We start from the raw sequence: 16,838 nt of genomic DNA, 5'->3' as shown, positions 1-16,838 counted from the left end.
AGGGGTCTCTAGGGTGGCATAATACATGCTGCAGCCCTTAGAGACCTTCCCTGGCATCAGGGCCCTTGGTACCAGAGGTACCAGTTACAAGGGACTTATCTGGGTGCCAGGGTGTGCCAATTGTGGAATCAATGGTACATTTTAGGTGAAAGAACACTGGTGCTGGGGCCTGATTAGCAGGGTCCCAGCACACTTCTCAGTCAAGTCAGCATCAGTATCAGGCAAAAAGTGGGGGGTAACTGCAACAGGGAGCCATTTCTTTACACAAGCCCCCCCCCAGCCCACAGGCCAGGAGCTCAGCCAAAGCTGGGATAGTCTTCCTAGTCTGTCAGGCGAGGAAGAGTAGAGGAAATAGGCTGGTTTGTTGCAGGGCCTACTCTGCCTTACATCCTCCTGTTCAGGTCATTCCCTCTGGGGAACTGACCCACTTCCACAGTGATAGGACCTAGTCTGAACTGCCTCTTGTCTGTGCTTTTTATGTCTTCACCCATTCTCTCTATTTTGGGGTTAGAGGTATCCACCTCTGCTAATCTTATCTTAGCCAGGGTCACCCCTAGCTTACCCAACGAGGTTACCCAGAGCTGGAGTAACCCCACCATGACCAACAGGGTCAGGGGGCCTAACTTGCTATTTGGCATGGGGTCAGACCACCATGCCAAGGATAGTGCAGCCATAAAGGCTAACACCCAGCAGAGGCCACTGACAGCTGTCAGTGCCCAGAACCACACCTTTAGCTCTTTTCCTACAATGGAAGGGGCTAAGTTACAGGCTTCTTTGGGTTCAGGGTGCCTGTCTGCTGTATTAGAGTGGGGGGTTACCACATCTTGTAGTAAACACCCTTCTTCCACTCTTTCTTCTGTTAGCGGAGGAGCCACCCACTCAGGCTTAACAGTTGCCTGACTAGCCAGGACTTCTTGTGGGTCAGGTTGGACTTTATCAGAGTCACTTTTGGAGTTCTCCCCTACTGGAGCAGAATCTACTTGGCTTGCTGGAACCTTGGCTAAAGGTTGTCCACCTTTCCTACTCTGTTTCCTTTTCTTTTTCTTCTGGGGCCTACTTGCATTTACTGCAGAGGCAGGCACTCCAGAATCCTTGGGAGAGGACTGGCACTGGACCAGTTCCTCTCTTGGGCTCTGACTAACCTCTGGGTAGTCATTTCCAAGGAGACAATCAAGGGGGAGGTCTGTACTGACTACCACCCTTCTCCAGCTAAAAGTCCCACCCACTTCTATGGGCACAAAAGCCACAGGCCTATCAGTGACCCTGTCTGGGCTAACTCTTACTCTGGCCATCTCACCTGGGATGTACTGGTTTGAGAACACCAGCCTGTCATGCACAATAGTGTGACTGGCACAAGTGTCTCTCAGGGCAGTGGCTGGGATTCCATTCACCAGTAGGTGGTGGAAGTGTCTACTTCCCTCTGGAATCTCCAACTCACCTGTTGGGCCCTTTTTCCAGTTGAAGGCTATGAAGACCTCCTCATCTGAGGAGTCATCCCCAATGGCTACACTGGTCACCCCTGGGATTTTGCTAGGGGGTTTGTTTTTGGGACAAGAAGTGTCCTTGGTGTGGTGCCCTGTCTGTTTACAGTTATGGCACCATGCCTTAGTGGCATCCCAGCTCTTACCCTGGTACCCACCTTTGTTTTGGGTTGTGTCTCTGGGCCCACCCACCTGGTCTGGTTTTTGGGGGCCTACAGGGGACTATTTTTCTTTGTTTCTAGTGTCACCCACTTTCTCCTGGGGAGGCTTTGTAACCCCTTTCTTTTGGTCACCCCCAGTGGAAGTTTTGGTTACCCTAGTCTTGACCCAGTGGTCTGCCTTCTTTCCCAATTCTTGGGGAGAAACTGGACCTAGGTCTACCAGATACTGATGCAACTTTTCATTGAAGCAGTTACTTAAAATGTGTTCTTTCATAAACAAATTATAAAGCCCAACATAGTCATACACTTCATTTCCAGTTACCCAACCATCCAGTGTTTTCACTGAGTAGTCAACATAATCAACCCAGGTCTGGCTCGAGGATTTTTGAGCCCCCCTGAATCTAATTCTATACTCCTCAGTGGAGAATCCAAAGCCCTCAATCAGGGTACCCTTCATGAGGTCATAAGATTCTGCATCTTTTTTAGAGAGTGTGAGGAGTCTATCCCTACACTTTCCTGTGAACATTTCCCAAAGGAGAGCACCCCAGTGAGATTTGTTCACTTTTCTGGTTTCACAAGCCCTCTCAAAAGCTGTGAACCATTTGGTGATGTCATCACCATCTTCATATTTAGTTACAATCCCTTTAGGGATTTTCAACATGTCAGGAGAATCTCTGACCCTATTTATGTTGCTGCCACCATTGATGGGTCCTAGGCCCATCTCTTGTCTTTCCCTTTCTATGGCTAGGATCTGTCTTTCCAAAGCCAATCTTTTGGCCATCCTGGCTAACTGGATGTCCTCTTCACTGGAGTTATCCTCAGTGATTTCAGAGTTGTTGGTCCCTCCTGTGAGGGAACCTGCATCTCTGACTATTATTTGTGGAGTCAGGGCTTGAGAAGCCCTGTTCTCCCTAAGTAGGACTGGGGGGGGGGGAATTTCCCTCCAAGTCACTATCTTCATCCTCTGTGTTGCCATGCTCAGAGGGGTTGGCTTTTTCAAACTCTGCCAAAAGCTCCTGGAGCTGTACTTTGGTAGGTTTGGAGCCCATTGTTATTTTCTTTAGTTTACAGAGTGACCTTAGCTCTCTCATCTGTAGATGGAGGTAAGGTGTGGTGTCGAGTTCCACCACATTCACATCTGTGCTAGACATTATGCTTCTAAAAGTTGGAATCCTTTTTAAGAATCTAAAACTGGTTCTAGAATCTAATTCAAACTTTTAACAAACTTTTAAACTCTAAAAGAAATGCTAACAGGGACTAACACAAGGCCCTAGCAGGACTTTAAAGAATTTAGAAAACTTTTCAAATTGCAAAAATCAATTTCTAATGACAATTTTGGAATTTGTCGTGTGATCAGGTATTGGCTGAGTAGTCCAGCAAATGCAAAGTCTTGTACCCCACCGCTGATCCACCAATGTAGGAGGTTGGCTCTGTATGTGCTATTTCAAAGTAAGGAATAGCATGCACAGAGTCCAAGGGTTCCCCTTAGAGGTAAATAGTGGTAAAAAGAGATAATACTAATGCTCTATTTTGTGGTAGTGTGGTCGAGCAGTAGGCTTATCCAAGGAGTAGTGTTAAGCATTTGTTGTACATACACATAGACAATAAATGAGGTACACACACTCAGAGACAAATCCAGCCAATAGGTTTTGTTATAGAAAAATATCTTTTCTTAGTTTATTTTAAGAACCACAGGTTCAAATTTAACATGTAATATCTTGTTTGAAAGGTATTGCAGGTAAGTACATTAGGAACTTTGAATCATTTCAATTGCATGTATACTTTTCAAGTTATTCACAAATAGCTATTTCAAAAGTGGACACAGTGCAATTTTCACAGTTCCTGGGGGAGGTAAGTTTTTGTTAGTTTTACCAGGTAAGTAAGACACTTACAGGGTTCAGTTCTTGGTCCAAGGTAGCCCACCGTTGGGGGTTCAGAGCAACCCCAAAGTTACCACACCAGCAGCTCAGGGCCGGTCAGGTGCAGAGTTCAAAGTGGTGCCCAAAACGCATAGGCTTCAATGGAGAGAAGGGGGTGCCCCGGTTCCAGTCTGCCAGCAGGTAAGTACCCGCGTCTTCGGAGGGCAGACCAGGGGGGTTTTGTAGGGCACCGGGGGGGACACAAGCCCACACAGAAATTTCACCCTCAGCGGCGCGGGGGCGGCCGGGTGCAGTGTTAGAACAAGCGTCGGGTTCGCAATGGAAGTCAATGAGAGATCAAGGGATCTCTTCAGCGCTGCAGGCAGGCAAGGGGGGGCTTCCTCGGGGAAACCTCCACTTGGGCAAGGGAGAGGGACTCCTGGGGGTCACTTCTGCAGTGAAAGTCCGGTCCTTCAGGTCCTGGGGGCTGCGGGTGCAGGGTCTTTTCCAGGCGTCGGGACTTAGGTTTCAGAGAGTCGCGGTCAGGGGAAGCCTCGGGATTCCCTCTGCAGGCGGCGCTGTGGGGGCTCAGGGGGGACAGGTTTTGGTACTCACAGTCGTAGAGTAGTCCGGGGGTCCTCCCTGAGGTGTTGGTTCTCCACCAGCCGAGTCGGGGGCGCCGGGTGCAGTGTTGCAAGTCTCACGCTTCTTGTGGGGAGTTACCGGGTTCTTTAAAGCTGCTTCTTGAAACAAAGTTGCAGTCTTTTTGGAGCAGGTCCGCTGTCCTCGGGAGTTTCTTGTCGTCGTCGAAGCAGGGCAGTCCTCAGAGGATGCAGAGGTCGCTGGTCCCTTTGGAAGGCGTCGCTGGAGCAGAGTTCTTTGGAAGGCAGGAGACAGGCCGGTGAGTTTCTGGAGCCAAGGCAGTTGTTGTCTTCTGGTCTTCCTCTGCAGGGGTTTTCAGCTAGGCAGTCCTTCTTCTTGTTGTTGCAGGAATCTAGTTTCTAGGTTCAGGGAGAGCCCTTAAATACTAAGTTTAAGGGCGTGTTTAGGTCTGGGGGGTTAGTAGCCAATGGCTACTAGCCCTGAGGGTGGGTACACCCTCTTTGTGCCTCCTCCCAAGGGGGAGGGGGTCACATCCCTAATCCTATTGGGGGAATCCTCCATCTGCAAGATGGAGGATTTCTAAAAGTTAGAGTCACCTCAGCTCAGGACACCTTAGGGGCTGTCCTGACTGGCCAGTGACTCCTCCTTGTTACTTTCTTTGTTTCCTCCAGCCTTGCCGCCCAAAGTGGGGGCCGTGGCCGGAGGGGGCGGGCAACTCCACTAAGCTGGAGTGCCCTGCTGTGCTGTGACAAAGGGGTGAGCCTTTGAGGCTCACCGCCAGGTGTTACAGCTCCTGCCTGGGGGAGGTGTTAGCATCTCCACCCAGTGCAGGCTTTGTTACTGGCCTCAAAGTGACAAAGGCACTCTCCCCATGGGGCCAGCAACATGTCTCTAGTGTGGCAAGCTGCTGGAACCAGTCAACCTACACAGATAGTCGGTTAAGTTTCAGGGGGCACCTCTAAGGTGCCCTCTGTGGTGTATTTTACAATAAAATGTACACTGGCATCAGTGTGCATTTATTGTGCTGAGAAGTTTGATACCAAACTTCCCAGTTTTCAGTGTAGCCATTATGGTGCTGTGGAGTTCGTGTTTGACAGACTCCCAGACCATATACTCTTATGGCTACCCTGCACTTACAATGTCTAAGGTTTTGCTTAGACACTGTAGGGGCACAGTGCTCATGCACTGGTACCCTCACCTATGGTATAGTGCACCCTGCCTTAGGGCTGTAAGGCCTGCTAGAGGGGTGTCTTACCTATACTGCATAGGCAGTGAGAGGCTGGCATGGCACCCTGAGGGGAGTGCCATGTCGACTTACTCATTTTGTTCTCACTAGCACACACAAGCTGGTAAGCAGTGTGTCTGTGCTGGGTGAGGGGTCTCTAGGGTGGCATAATACATGCTGCAGCCCTTAGAGACCTTCCCTGGCATCAGGGCCCTTGGTACCAGAGGTACCAGAGGTACCAGTTACAAGGGACTTATCTGGGTGCCAGGGTGTGCCAATTGTGGAATCAATGGTACATTTTAGGTGAAAGAACACTGGTGCTGGGGCCTGATTAGCAGGGTCCCAGCACACTTCTCAGTCAAGTCAGCATCAGTATCAGGCAAAAAGTTGGGGGTAACTGCAACAGGGAGCCATTTCTTTACACATAGCTACCCAGGTGGCTGAGACAACATTCACATTCCACACACATCAGACTTTCAGTGGCTGGTACCCAGTGCAGAACTGGAACAGTCCTCATCATGGACTAGGGTGAGCGTGCCACTATTACGGTGAAGAGTTTGGAGAAACCAGAGGCTGGGAGACAGATTAAGTTAATGGTAGAAGAGCATACATACACCAGCTTCATCTCCGAGGAGTTGTTGAGGAGAGCAACAAGAGACTCCACCTTAGTAGAGTCAGGCCTAAAGCAGGGGTGATCAGGATTCAGGATTTTGCCTTCCTCTGGCATGCAGGTCTGCATCCATGTCTCAAAGAATGGCACTTCACCACCGACTGTTGACTCTGACACAATCACCTGGATTAGGAAATCAAAGTACAGATCTTTACTTTAGTACTGACTCAAACAACTTCACCAATTGAACTTTAACACCAACACAACTCATAGATGATCACTTTCACTGATAAAGATAGAAAAGGAGATGCAAATACACCGTTTTTTTCAAAATGCCCCCCAATGTGCATCCTGCATTCCTAGAGGGATGCGCCTTTACTTGAGAAGAAATGTACATACAAACTTAACACAAGAGACAGCTTCACATAAACAGTTATTGTACTACACACAAAGAGCACTAGACTGATCTCCACTAACACAGAGACCATCCCTCTCATACCCCTGCAACATGCGACATAGAGTATCACCAGCATGAGGAAAGCAGAGAGCAATAAATGCATCCTTACTATATCACCTTTACTGTCCTTACTATATTACCTTACCATATCACCTTTTCTAAACCACTGACAGCACCCAGCTCAGACACTGTACTCAGAAGCAAATACACAGACACTGGACTAAGAAAAAAAACTGCACAAGAGGTGCACATTGTGTATGTGTGCGTGGTTAGTTATATAGCGTGCATCTAACTAGGAAGCAACAAGAGCTGTACAGTACATGGAGGGTTGGGAAATGATCTAAAAGATTGTGTACTTCAATTAAGGATTACACACACACACACACACACATTTCACACTTGTAGGTGCATGGCGATCAAGTAATTTGCCCAAAATCACATGATGCTGAGCCAAGGGCCAAGGCCAGGGTTTGAACCTGGGTCTCTCAGGAGATCTAGCAACTTTGCTACATCTCCTCCCCAAAAGGTGTTGTACATGCACTGAGTCTGTAGTCTAACCTGGCTTCTAACCCTTCTGACTACCAAAACCAACCTGAGAGGATCACCTCCTTATCAAGAAGCAGAGGAAGAATCGGCATCTTTAAGTTACTAACCTCTAACCTGGAATACAGCAACTCAATGTGTTCAACTGACTGATATCTCTGTGAGATGTTCATGTAAAAACCTGGGCATTCAATTAACAAGGCTCTACAGAGAATGATTCCTGGATACAATTTAAATGTAATCTACACCACTAATGTACAAATGTAATTATTTTTAAAGTTCATGTTCTCTAATGAACATTCATGCACTCAAAAGAGGAAGAAGAAGACTGAAATTATAATACCTCAGTTGTGGAGCACTACTGTTGGACCTTCAGTTGGTATCAATGGTTCCAATCCATTAACATCGACTTCTCTGTCTCAATCTCAATCTCAAACGATAGCCTTACGGATTCCCCGGCACCCATACCACAGTTTCTCTCCTGCACCCTCATCCCCCTTCCTACCATTAAGCCCTCCGCTCCTGGTTCAGGCTATCCTTCCACATGCACAGTTGACATAAGTGGGAGTGTTGTCCTTATTTTCGTTTGCCTTTTCCTCACCTAGGGTGGCCAACAGTCTGTCTGTGTTTTCTGTTTCCTTGCAGAGCCTGACTTTTGCGCTCTCTATTTTCAAGCCTATCAAGATTTGTAGTGATATGGCCCTCCTGTTCGCAGTTCCAAAACACAGAGGAGGCTATTCCCATTCCCTGGTACGGTATCTGTGTTAGTTCTGTCCCTGAGAGCTGCTTGCTTTCACATAGAATCCAGTTAGATACTAAATATATGAAACATCAAAATAGAGCAATATTTGCTTTTCACTGTCAGGCTTGGCTGGGTATGGCTTTCATTTATTGCTGCTTTTCTAATGCTGCATTACTTTTAGTTCACTGAAAGTCAAAACTGCAGCAGCCTCATGTCAGAACAAATATTTCTGACGTATATAAGCATGCTTCCAACATTAAGCTAAAATGTAAAAGGCGACTATAAGCCCACAAGGCTTAGGTGACCAATGTGTAGCTGTGAGACAAGCTAAGTAAGTAACTAGCACTGTTTCTTCAGTAACATATCTCAAATGTACTACTTACCAATCAGCCCAGCTATTTACAAAGACCTGTTGTACGTACACAGATTCTAAACACATATTCTGGCATAAGCACCAGACAGACACAGATGATGTATATTATTCAGTATTAAAAATCTACTATGTCATTAAACTTCGCCACTCAGTATAAATGACATGAATATGATTTTTAGGATGTTTGTTGTAATAACTCTGCCTGAGACATACCAGGCTCCTAAACTGGGCCTGCCAGGAGTAAATAATTTGATCTTAACAGTCCAGGGGTGACCTAGAACATCAGTTAACAACCCTCATAGGGGACTTCGTAAACATCCAATAGGCATATGGGGCAGCTGTCCTGTTAAAGGATTCCTAGCACAAAAATTGGTGAGGAACATTGCAAGAACAACCACCTACACTTATATAAGGAAAAGAAGAGGGAACAAATTGATACAGCATGGCCACTCAGAGGAACATCAAACACACAAAAGGTAATGGGAAGAATGTGTGCAATTTGTCTAACATAGGTGTATCCAACCAATCGATCACGAGCTACCAGTAGCTGCCAGACTCCCAGACACCTTCAGAGTAGCTCACAGTCTTGAGTTCAATTTTAAATAAGCACAAGGCCAAATTTTCCTTTTCAAGTTAAGAGAAGGCTGTCTTCATTTTACATTATTATCAGCAGGCTGCAAATAGCAAGGCCTGATAATGAGCAGTGCTCAGACAGATTTATGAACCAGGCCGGGTCTGGGTCACAGAGGTGAACAAGTGAAGCACTGAGGAATTTAACTCTTAAATACAAGGCATTGTCAACTCAGGAATGGAGGTTGTGCCTTATTTTAAATGGCAGAACACTGAGATGGAATGTTATTTCAATGATTAAGTTAACTCTTCATTTCAATGTTCTTCCATTTCCATGTTCTTCCATTTCAAAGTGTTAAGTATAATGGAAAAATACAGACATTTTTTAAACTGCGGGAACATTAAAGTGCAGAATAACGTCCCATATTCTGAACATTTTTGCAGAGTATTTTTCTGCTCTTTAAATTTTTAAAATAAAAAAGAAATTGTATATGTTTGGGTTATACATGCAACTGTGCCACGTATGGCAAAAGGTATGTTCTAAGCTGCAAGTACATACAACACAGGCTCTCAGTCACCCGTACAAAAATATTCCATTCATAAGTACACATGTGCATACAACCCCAAAGACCGCACTCTTACTGACACATATGGCAGCCCATTCATAGTGCTCTTACTTATCACATTTGGCTCAAACAATGGTAAATGGCTTTATGGACTTTAGGCTTAAGGTCAATGGAGCTTGGAGTGCGGCTATCTGGTAACAATGCGCAAGTTGTTTAGCCTTCAGTAGCTCACAATGATTTTCACTGATCAAAAGTAGCTCTCACAACATAAAATATTGGAGACCCCTGGTCTAACCACTGCCAATCGCTCAGGGTAGTATTAAAACACACTTTTCACGAAAGAACAGCAATGAAACTCATTCAGTGGTATGAAGAAGCAGTTTTAAAGCTGGCCTGCTTCCAGCCAGTCTATTATCAATCCCTCACAGGAGGTCACAGGGAGACAGTACCATTTTAATTAGGTTTTCCACTGGTAGGGAGGCGGAGATGCCTCATGTTAATATTGTAGGAAGTGGGCTCCTTATATGATATATCAAAATGAGATATATTGTGGAGAGTCCAGCAGCTCGCCAACCAGTGGACAGGGCTTGCTATGCAATCCTAAAGTACTCAATCAGGAGGTAGTGTGGGCAAGCAGCCTTAAGCTTAACACAGAGGAGTGACCCCTGACCTGCTTTAAGGCCAGGAGCTCGCTCCACACACCGTGCAGCTCCACCTAACTGTGCCCTTCACCCCACCCGAGTTTGAGGCCCTCCACCACCCACAGGCACCCGCCTGCGCCTCATCCCTGGTGTCTAGTGGGTTCTGTGAGTATCGCGTGTTTCTTACTGTATCTGTCTATGTCTTTTTGTGTGTCCTTTTGTGTGCCATCTGTGCAATTTGTTCTTTAGTTTTGTCATTTCTGTGCTTTTGTGCCTTTTCTCTGTGTGCCTTTATTCGCCTCTTTTTTTGAGCGCTTCCAGCCCGTTTTTCGGCTTTCTGCCACTCCTTCTCACCGCTGCTTCCCTGCGGTCCGCCCTCCTCATGCCCCCAGCCGCTCCTATTCGCTCCCTGCTGCTCCTCTCTCCCACCTTTCCTTCTTAATGGCGGCCGCGTGCAGCTGGCGCACCAGAGGCAAGCCCGTCTGCGCCCGTCCGCGAATGGATCACACCCAGTGCCAGACGCCCTGGCTCTCACTCCCCCCCACGCCACCCGTCGCTGCTACAGTGCCAACGAACTCCATGCCCTCAACCCAGGCCGCTCCATCGCCTGCGTCCAAGCCACCCCGAGGCACACCCATGGACCCTTCTCCGGCGGGTCCTGCAACTTCGCCTGTCCCCAAGCCACCAAACACCACGCTAGAACCACACACAACCACCTCAGCTGCATCCTCCTCAACATCCGCTCCGTCCACAAGCATGTCGTCGAACTCTGGGAACTTCTTACCTCATCATCCCCGGATGTCGCCTTCCTCACCGAAACCTGCATGAATCTCTCCTCGGATCCAGACATCGCCATAGCCATCCCCGAAGGTTATAAGATCACCCGCTGTGACTGCACCAACAGACCAGGAGGAGGGATCGCCATAGTCCACAAGAACACCATCAGAATCTCAACTAACGCCAATGACACCCTCGACACCGCCTAACACCTACATTTCCAGATTCACATCAACGCCAACACCACCCTCGGGGGAACCCTTGTCCAGAGGCCCCCAGGCCCTCGACCTCAGTTCAGCGACTCCATCGCTGACATGATCAGCACCCAGGCCCTTGCCTCTTCAGACTACATTCTCCTCGGTGACTTGAATTTTCACCTTGAGAACGCCAATGACAGCAACTCCACCACCCTGATCGACAACCTCACCAACCTCGGCATCAAACATTGGTCACGATGCCCACCCACTCCGCCAGCCACACGCTAGACCCCGTCTTCTCTGCCAGCAGCCACGTCTCCTTCAGCCATACCACCGAACTTCACTGGACCGACCACCGCTGCGTCCATTTCACCTTCCAGAAACCCACCGCCCACAACAGATCCCCCGCCGCAGCTGGAACAAGATCTCGGAAGACCAACTGATTTCCACCTTCGCCCGGGCCTCGCCACCTAGCACCACCAACCCCAACACAGCCACCCTCAACCTCAGACAATGGCAACACCTTGGCTCCGCTCACAAAGTCCCCAAACAACCACACCAGCGCTAAGGCCATATGGTTCACTGCCGACCTTCAGTCCTCTAAGCGGGAATGCCGGAAAATCGAGAAGAAGTGGCGCCACGCACCAACAGAGAGCAACCTCGCCGCCCTCAAGACTGTCACCCTCAAACACCACCAGATCATCCGGACCACCAAAAGATCCTTCTACAAAGGCCACATCAACAACAACGCCCACGACAGCAAAGAGCTCTTCATCATTGTCAAAGAACTTACCAACTCCAGACCATGCACCATCAACCCCCCCCCCTCCTTCGCAAGACCTCTGTGACTCCCTCGCCACCTTTTTCCATCGCAAGATCACGGAAATCCACAACAGCTTCAACTCTCCACCCCCCATCACCACCACCAACCCTGACGTTCCCAGCCACACCAACCTCTTGCTCTGCTGGACCCACATCAGCGACGAGGACACCATCAAAACCATGACCACCATTCAGTCCGACTCTCCCTCCGACCCCTGCCCCCACCATGTCTTCAACAAAGCGAACCCCATCATCGACCCCCAACTCCGCATGATCATCAATAGATCCTTCGAGACCGCCACCTTCCCAGAGAGCTGGAAACACGCCGAAGTCAACGCCCTTCTGAAGAAACCCAAAGCGGACCCCGAAGCCTTCAAGAATTACCGACCCATCTCCCTCCTCCCCTTCCCGGCAAAGGGTCATCGAGATGATCACCAACGGCCAACTGACCCGCTTTCTGGAAGACAACAACAAGCTGGACATCTCCCAATCAGGAATCCGGAGGAACCACAGCATCGAGACCACCCTGATCGCCGCAACCAACGACATCAGGACCATGCTTGACAAGGGCGAAACCGTGGCACTCTTCCTCTTGGACCTCTCGGCTGCTTTCGATACCGTCTGCCACCACACCCTCTGCACTCTCCTCTAAGACGCAGGGATCCGCCACAAAGCTCTTGCCTGGAGCACGTCCTTCATCCCCGGCTGTACGCAGAGAGTCCGCCTTCCTCCCTTCCTGTCAGAGGCCACCAAAACCATCTGCGGCATTCCCAAGGATCTTCTCTCAGCCCAACTCTTTTTAACATTTACATAGCACCGCTCGCCAACATCGTCCGATCCCACAACCTCAACATCGTCTCCTACGCTGACAATACCCAGTTGAATTCATTCAACCTGTAGAGATTTTAAAAAAGCAGGCAGTTACTTCAAAGGTCCAGGACTCATAAGTCTGTATCCGCCAGCAAAATGTGTTATATCTTGGGAGACTATGCATTTTGGGAAGTGAAATTAAATATCAGCTCTTCTAGCGTGTAACAAGCTAGAGATAATCTTTACATTTCTGTGACATACTACAGCTAGTCAGTTCAGAGCTGCGTCACATCTCCATGGGCTGGAAAGTGATCCTTGAATTACTTTTACTTCACCAAGGACCCCGCCACCGCCAAAACCAACCTCCACGACGGACTGCACGCCATCGCCACCTGGATGGAAAAGAGCCACCTCAAACTTAACTCAGACAAGACAGAGGTCTTCATCCTCGGCTCCAACCGCTCCACATGGGACGACTCCTGGTGGCTAGCCACCCTAGGAACCGCACCAACACCCACGCACGCAATCTAGGCTTCATCCTAGACTCATCGCTCACCATGACCCAGCAAGCCAACGCCATCTCATCTTCCTACTTTAACACCCTCCGCATGCTTTGCAAAATCTTCAGATGGATCCCCACCGAAACAAGGACGGTCACCCACGCTCTTGTCAACAGCAGACTGGACTACGGCAATGCGCTCTACGCAGGGACCACAGCCAAGCTCCAGAAGAAACTACAACGGATACAGAACGCCTCCGCACTCCTCATCCTCAACATCCCTCGCCGCGACCACAACTCAGACCACCTCAGAGACCTGCACTGGCTCCCTGTCACCAAGAGGATCACCTTCAAACTCCTCATCCACGCTCACAAAGCCGTTCACAACAGAGGCCCGGCCTACCTCAACGAGAGTCTCACCTTCCACACTCCCACCCGCCTACTCCGCTCCGCCAACCTTGCCCTCGCCACCGTCCCTCGCATCCATCGAACTACAGAAGGCAGCAGATCCTTCTCCTACCTCACCGCCAAGACCTGGAACACCCTCCCCGCCCACCTTGGACAGACCCAGGACCTCCTGACCTTCAGAAAACGCCTCAAGACCTGGTTATTCAAGCAGTAGCCGCCCCCCCTCCCCCAAAAAGCGCCTTGAGACCCTAGTGGGTGAGTAGCATGCTTTACAAATGTTTTGATTGATTGATTGAGACACTTACAATTACACACACAGTCAATAAATTGGACACGCAACTTCAGAAGGAGATCCAAAACAATTTATAAAAAAATAGCAAGTATCGTAATATATATGTTAGCACCAGAATCAGTTAAGTACGTTTTGGAAGAAACATCTTTACTATTTTACAAAGTTGACAGTGCAATATCTGAAAGCCGCAATGCAATCCTATGGGGGCAAATCAAAGACAGCAAATCAGATACGGTGCAGTGACTTACGAGGGCAATCTTCCAGACTTTAGGTAAGTACTGGGCAAGGGTCAGGACCACACAAACAGGTCACACCTGGCTGCAGCGGGGCAGCCAGGTGCAGAGGTATAGTAAGGCGTTGGGTGCCCAATGTTACTATGGGGATCAGTCTGGTTGGAAAGATGCTGTAGATGAGAACTGGGGATCCAGTCGGAGGGAAAACAACAACGGGTTTCCAATCTTGGTATGTGACAGATGCAGATGTGTCCCGAGGCGTCAGGTGTTTCTCCACGGGACACTCACGGTTGAGGGGGCCTGCATGCAGAGGCTGCAGGTGTCATCGGAGGGTCCTCAGTGATCAGATCCAGGGTGGACTTTGTCATTGCAGAGCTGAGGAACCACGCTGGCACCATTGGTCCACTTCAACTCGAACTGTGTGGCATGGGTGCAGTGGTACTGCCATGTGTTGGGTTTTTGGTGGTCCGAAGTCCTCACAGGTTGTCTTTGGGTGCCTGCAGATGCAGGGAAGCAGCTCAGCTGCTTCACAGGAGTTCTTGGTTCTTTTTTAGAAGGCAGGCACTCCTCCCAGGTTTGGGGGCACAGCAGCTGCAGGACAAGACAACTTTGGTGCAATTCAGCAAGAGCAGCAGACAGGCCGATAGGGCTGGGTCCAGGTTAGGTGCAGCAGCAGGCACCAACAGCAACTGCCCGGTTCCCCATTTTGCTGACCATCCCAGGGTCCATGAGTGCAGCCCAGTAGACACATCCAGTCTTCGAGACACAGACTGCTGGGAGCCTCCCAGCACCAATACCTGTGGTACCACCGCCAGTTACAAGTACCAAGACTTATTTGTGTTCAGCCAGAACACCACTGCTGCCAAAACTTACCTGCACGACGAGACTTCGAGAGAGGCCAGCTCCCTGCCAGAAGTCTTCTTGTTGTCTTTCTTTCCCCTCTTCTGCATGTACACGAAGAACCGCGAGCGCCTTTAACTCCCTGACTTCACTGGACAAAACACCTCTGCACCTGAGCTCCTCAGCCCAGGCTCAAGTAAATCAATGATGTCTCTGTGGTCCTGAGACCATTACAAGCCGAGCCCTCCTCTGGGTTATGCCAAAATGGTCCCCAGTCCCTACTTGAAGCCTCTTTCCTATCAGTACTTTTCCCCCATAGACTTTAGAATGTAGCATCTGAGGCTACCACCGCTGGAAGCACCTCTGCACCCGGATACACCAGCGCAGGTATACCCCAACTACTGGTACTTTCTAGGACCATGGTCCCTACTTACCTTAAGTCCAGAAGAACAGTCCTGGTAGTCGTTTGCAAGTGACCATATTCCGTGTATGATTCCCCCATAGTGTAACATAACCGCATTCGAGGCTCATGCCTCTAATCTGACAGCTGTATTTTCTGAGTGATTAAAAATCACTAACTTGAAAAGTACTTAGCTGAACCTGAAGATTTTGGTGTCTAAATTAATATAAAAAACGGTGTTAGTTTTCTAAATTGGTGTCAGATTTCCTTATTGTGTTTCACTCATTTATTGACTTTGTGAGTGGAACAAAAGCCCAACGCTCCCCTCTGATAAGCCTAACGCTGCTCAACCAGACTACCACAAATAGGGCACTTGGGATCGTTAAAGGAAGCCCTGTACACTATAGAGAGCCAGCCTCCTACAATGGGAAACCAGTGGAGATATTTCAAATATCAGGAGACCTGTTTGATGCAACAAAGACAGTGAATCATGCATATAAAACAAAATATTGGCTACAGTGCTGCCGATTGATCACAAAGTGGGAGATCCAAGCGAGTCTTCAGACATAGGTAATCAAGGTAATGCCTTCCTTAGGGAATGATGACATTTTTTTAATCTCTCACCTGCTACGATTATGTAGTCCAGACCCAAGGGTAGAATGGGCTCCTGCATTACACAGACACAGGAAAATCAAGTTCAACCCCGTCTCTCTAGCACAAATCGCACAGGGGCAAAACTACACAGTCCATTCATGTTATTAACCATGACATTGTAAAAATAGAGAAAAAAACAGGTTATCCAGGTTCTAACAAATGTGGGCCTGCAAGCCTCCTACAATACAAATACAAAGATGTTTCAGAGTAATATTTGAGTGGATTCAAGCTGACACCTGGTGGCATGGCTTGGAACAGTTAGCTGAGCATCAGCTGGTGCTGAAAGAAAAATGGGCATGATTGGGTTCCCACAGCACATCGTATCCAACTTTCAAAGTTCACAAGGGGAACAGTCGGAGGAATTAAAGTGTGCCAAGGCGGTACTCAGTGTGTCTGAGTAAGTAAAATAGCATGTAATTCTCTGAAGTTCATGTTCTTCGCCTGGACCTGGGGCATTCCACCTCCAACTTCCATGCTCTGCTATACCTTGGCTGCACACTATCTCGCAGTTGGATCCCTTCACTGCATGAGTAACTATTACTATTTAGAGAACGTGCAGGCATGTGTTACATCGTGAGACACACATTTAGTCTCCTTCGTTTGCAAATGTACTAGACTTGGGGGCAGAAAGACAAATTATCAGGCATTAAACAGTGAGGTATTGCCCTTCAATGCTAAAAATATCTTCCAGCAAAATGTATTATATCTTTGGATGCTGTGCCACTATGTATTTTGGGATGTGCACTGCAAGATCAGCCCATCTAGTGCTCAACAAGCAAGAGATGATCTTTGCATTTCTGGATTGTACTCCTCAACCATTAATCAGACTAGAGCTAGGTTGCATGTCGATGGGTAGAAAGTGAAAGAGTTATCGTTGAATTAAGTTTGCACTCTCCCTTCTGCACCAAAGGGCACGGGCATACAATTTGCTCTGTGTTGTGGGCGCACGTTCTCAAATATTCAAAAGGAAATTGTGATACAGTTGGAACTTATTTGTTTCAGAAGTTAGATTACCATCAGCTTAGATTGAGCTGGATGTGGGCACAATAACACAATCATTTTTGCAGATTTCTGC

The 16,838-nt window shown here is 48.4% G+C and overlaps 1 protein-coding gene across 2 annotated transcripts in view; it reads right to left on the bottom strand.

Annotated features, from left to right (window-relative positions):
* The window catches only part of MED24 (mediator complex subunit 24), a 308,225-nt gene that overhangs the window by 148,224 nt on the left and 143,163 nt on the right, over window positions 1-16,838 (bottom strand). For both annotated transcript variants that reach the window (XM_069237418.1, XM_069237419.1), the window contains exon 17: window positions 5,944-6,122. In XM_069237418.1, the coding sequence (XP_069093519.1) occupies window positions 5,944-6,122 (179 nt within the window). The remainder of the gene's footprint in view (window positions 1-5,943; window positions 6,123-16,838) is intronic.

This window comes from Pleurodeles waltl, chromosome 6 (assembly GCF_031143425.1).
Source record: "Pleurodeles waltl isolate 20211129_DDA chromosome 6, aPleWal1.hap1.20221129, whole genome shotgun sequence".
In the NCBI taxonomy this organism is placed as follows: Eukaryota; Metazoa; Chordata; class Amphibia; order Caudata; family Salamandridae; genus Pleurodeles; species Pleurodeles waltl.
The sequence above is the reverse complement of the archived record's forward strand: the minus strand, read 5'-3'. Positions and strand labels throughout refer to the sequence as shown.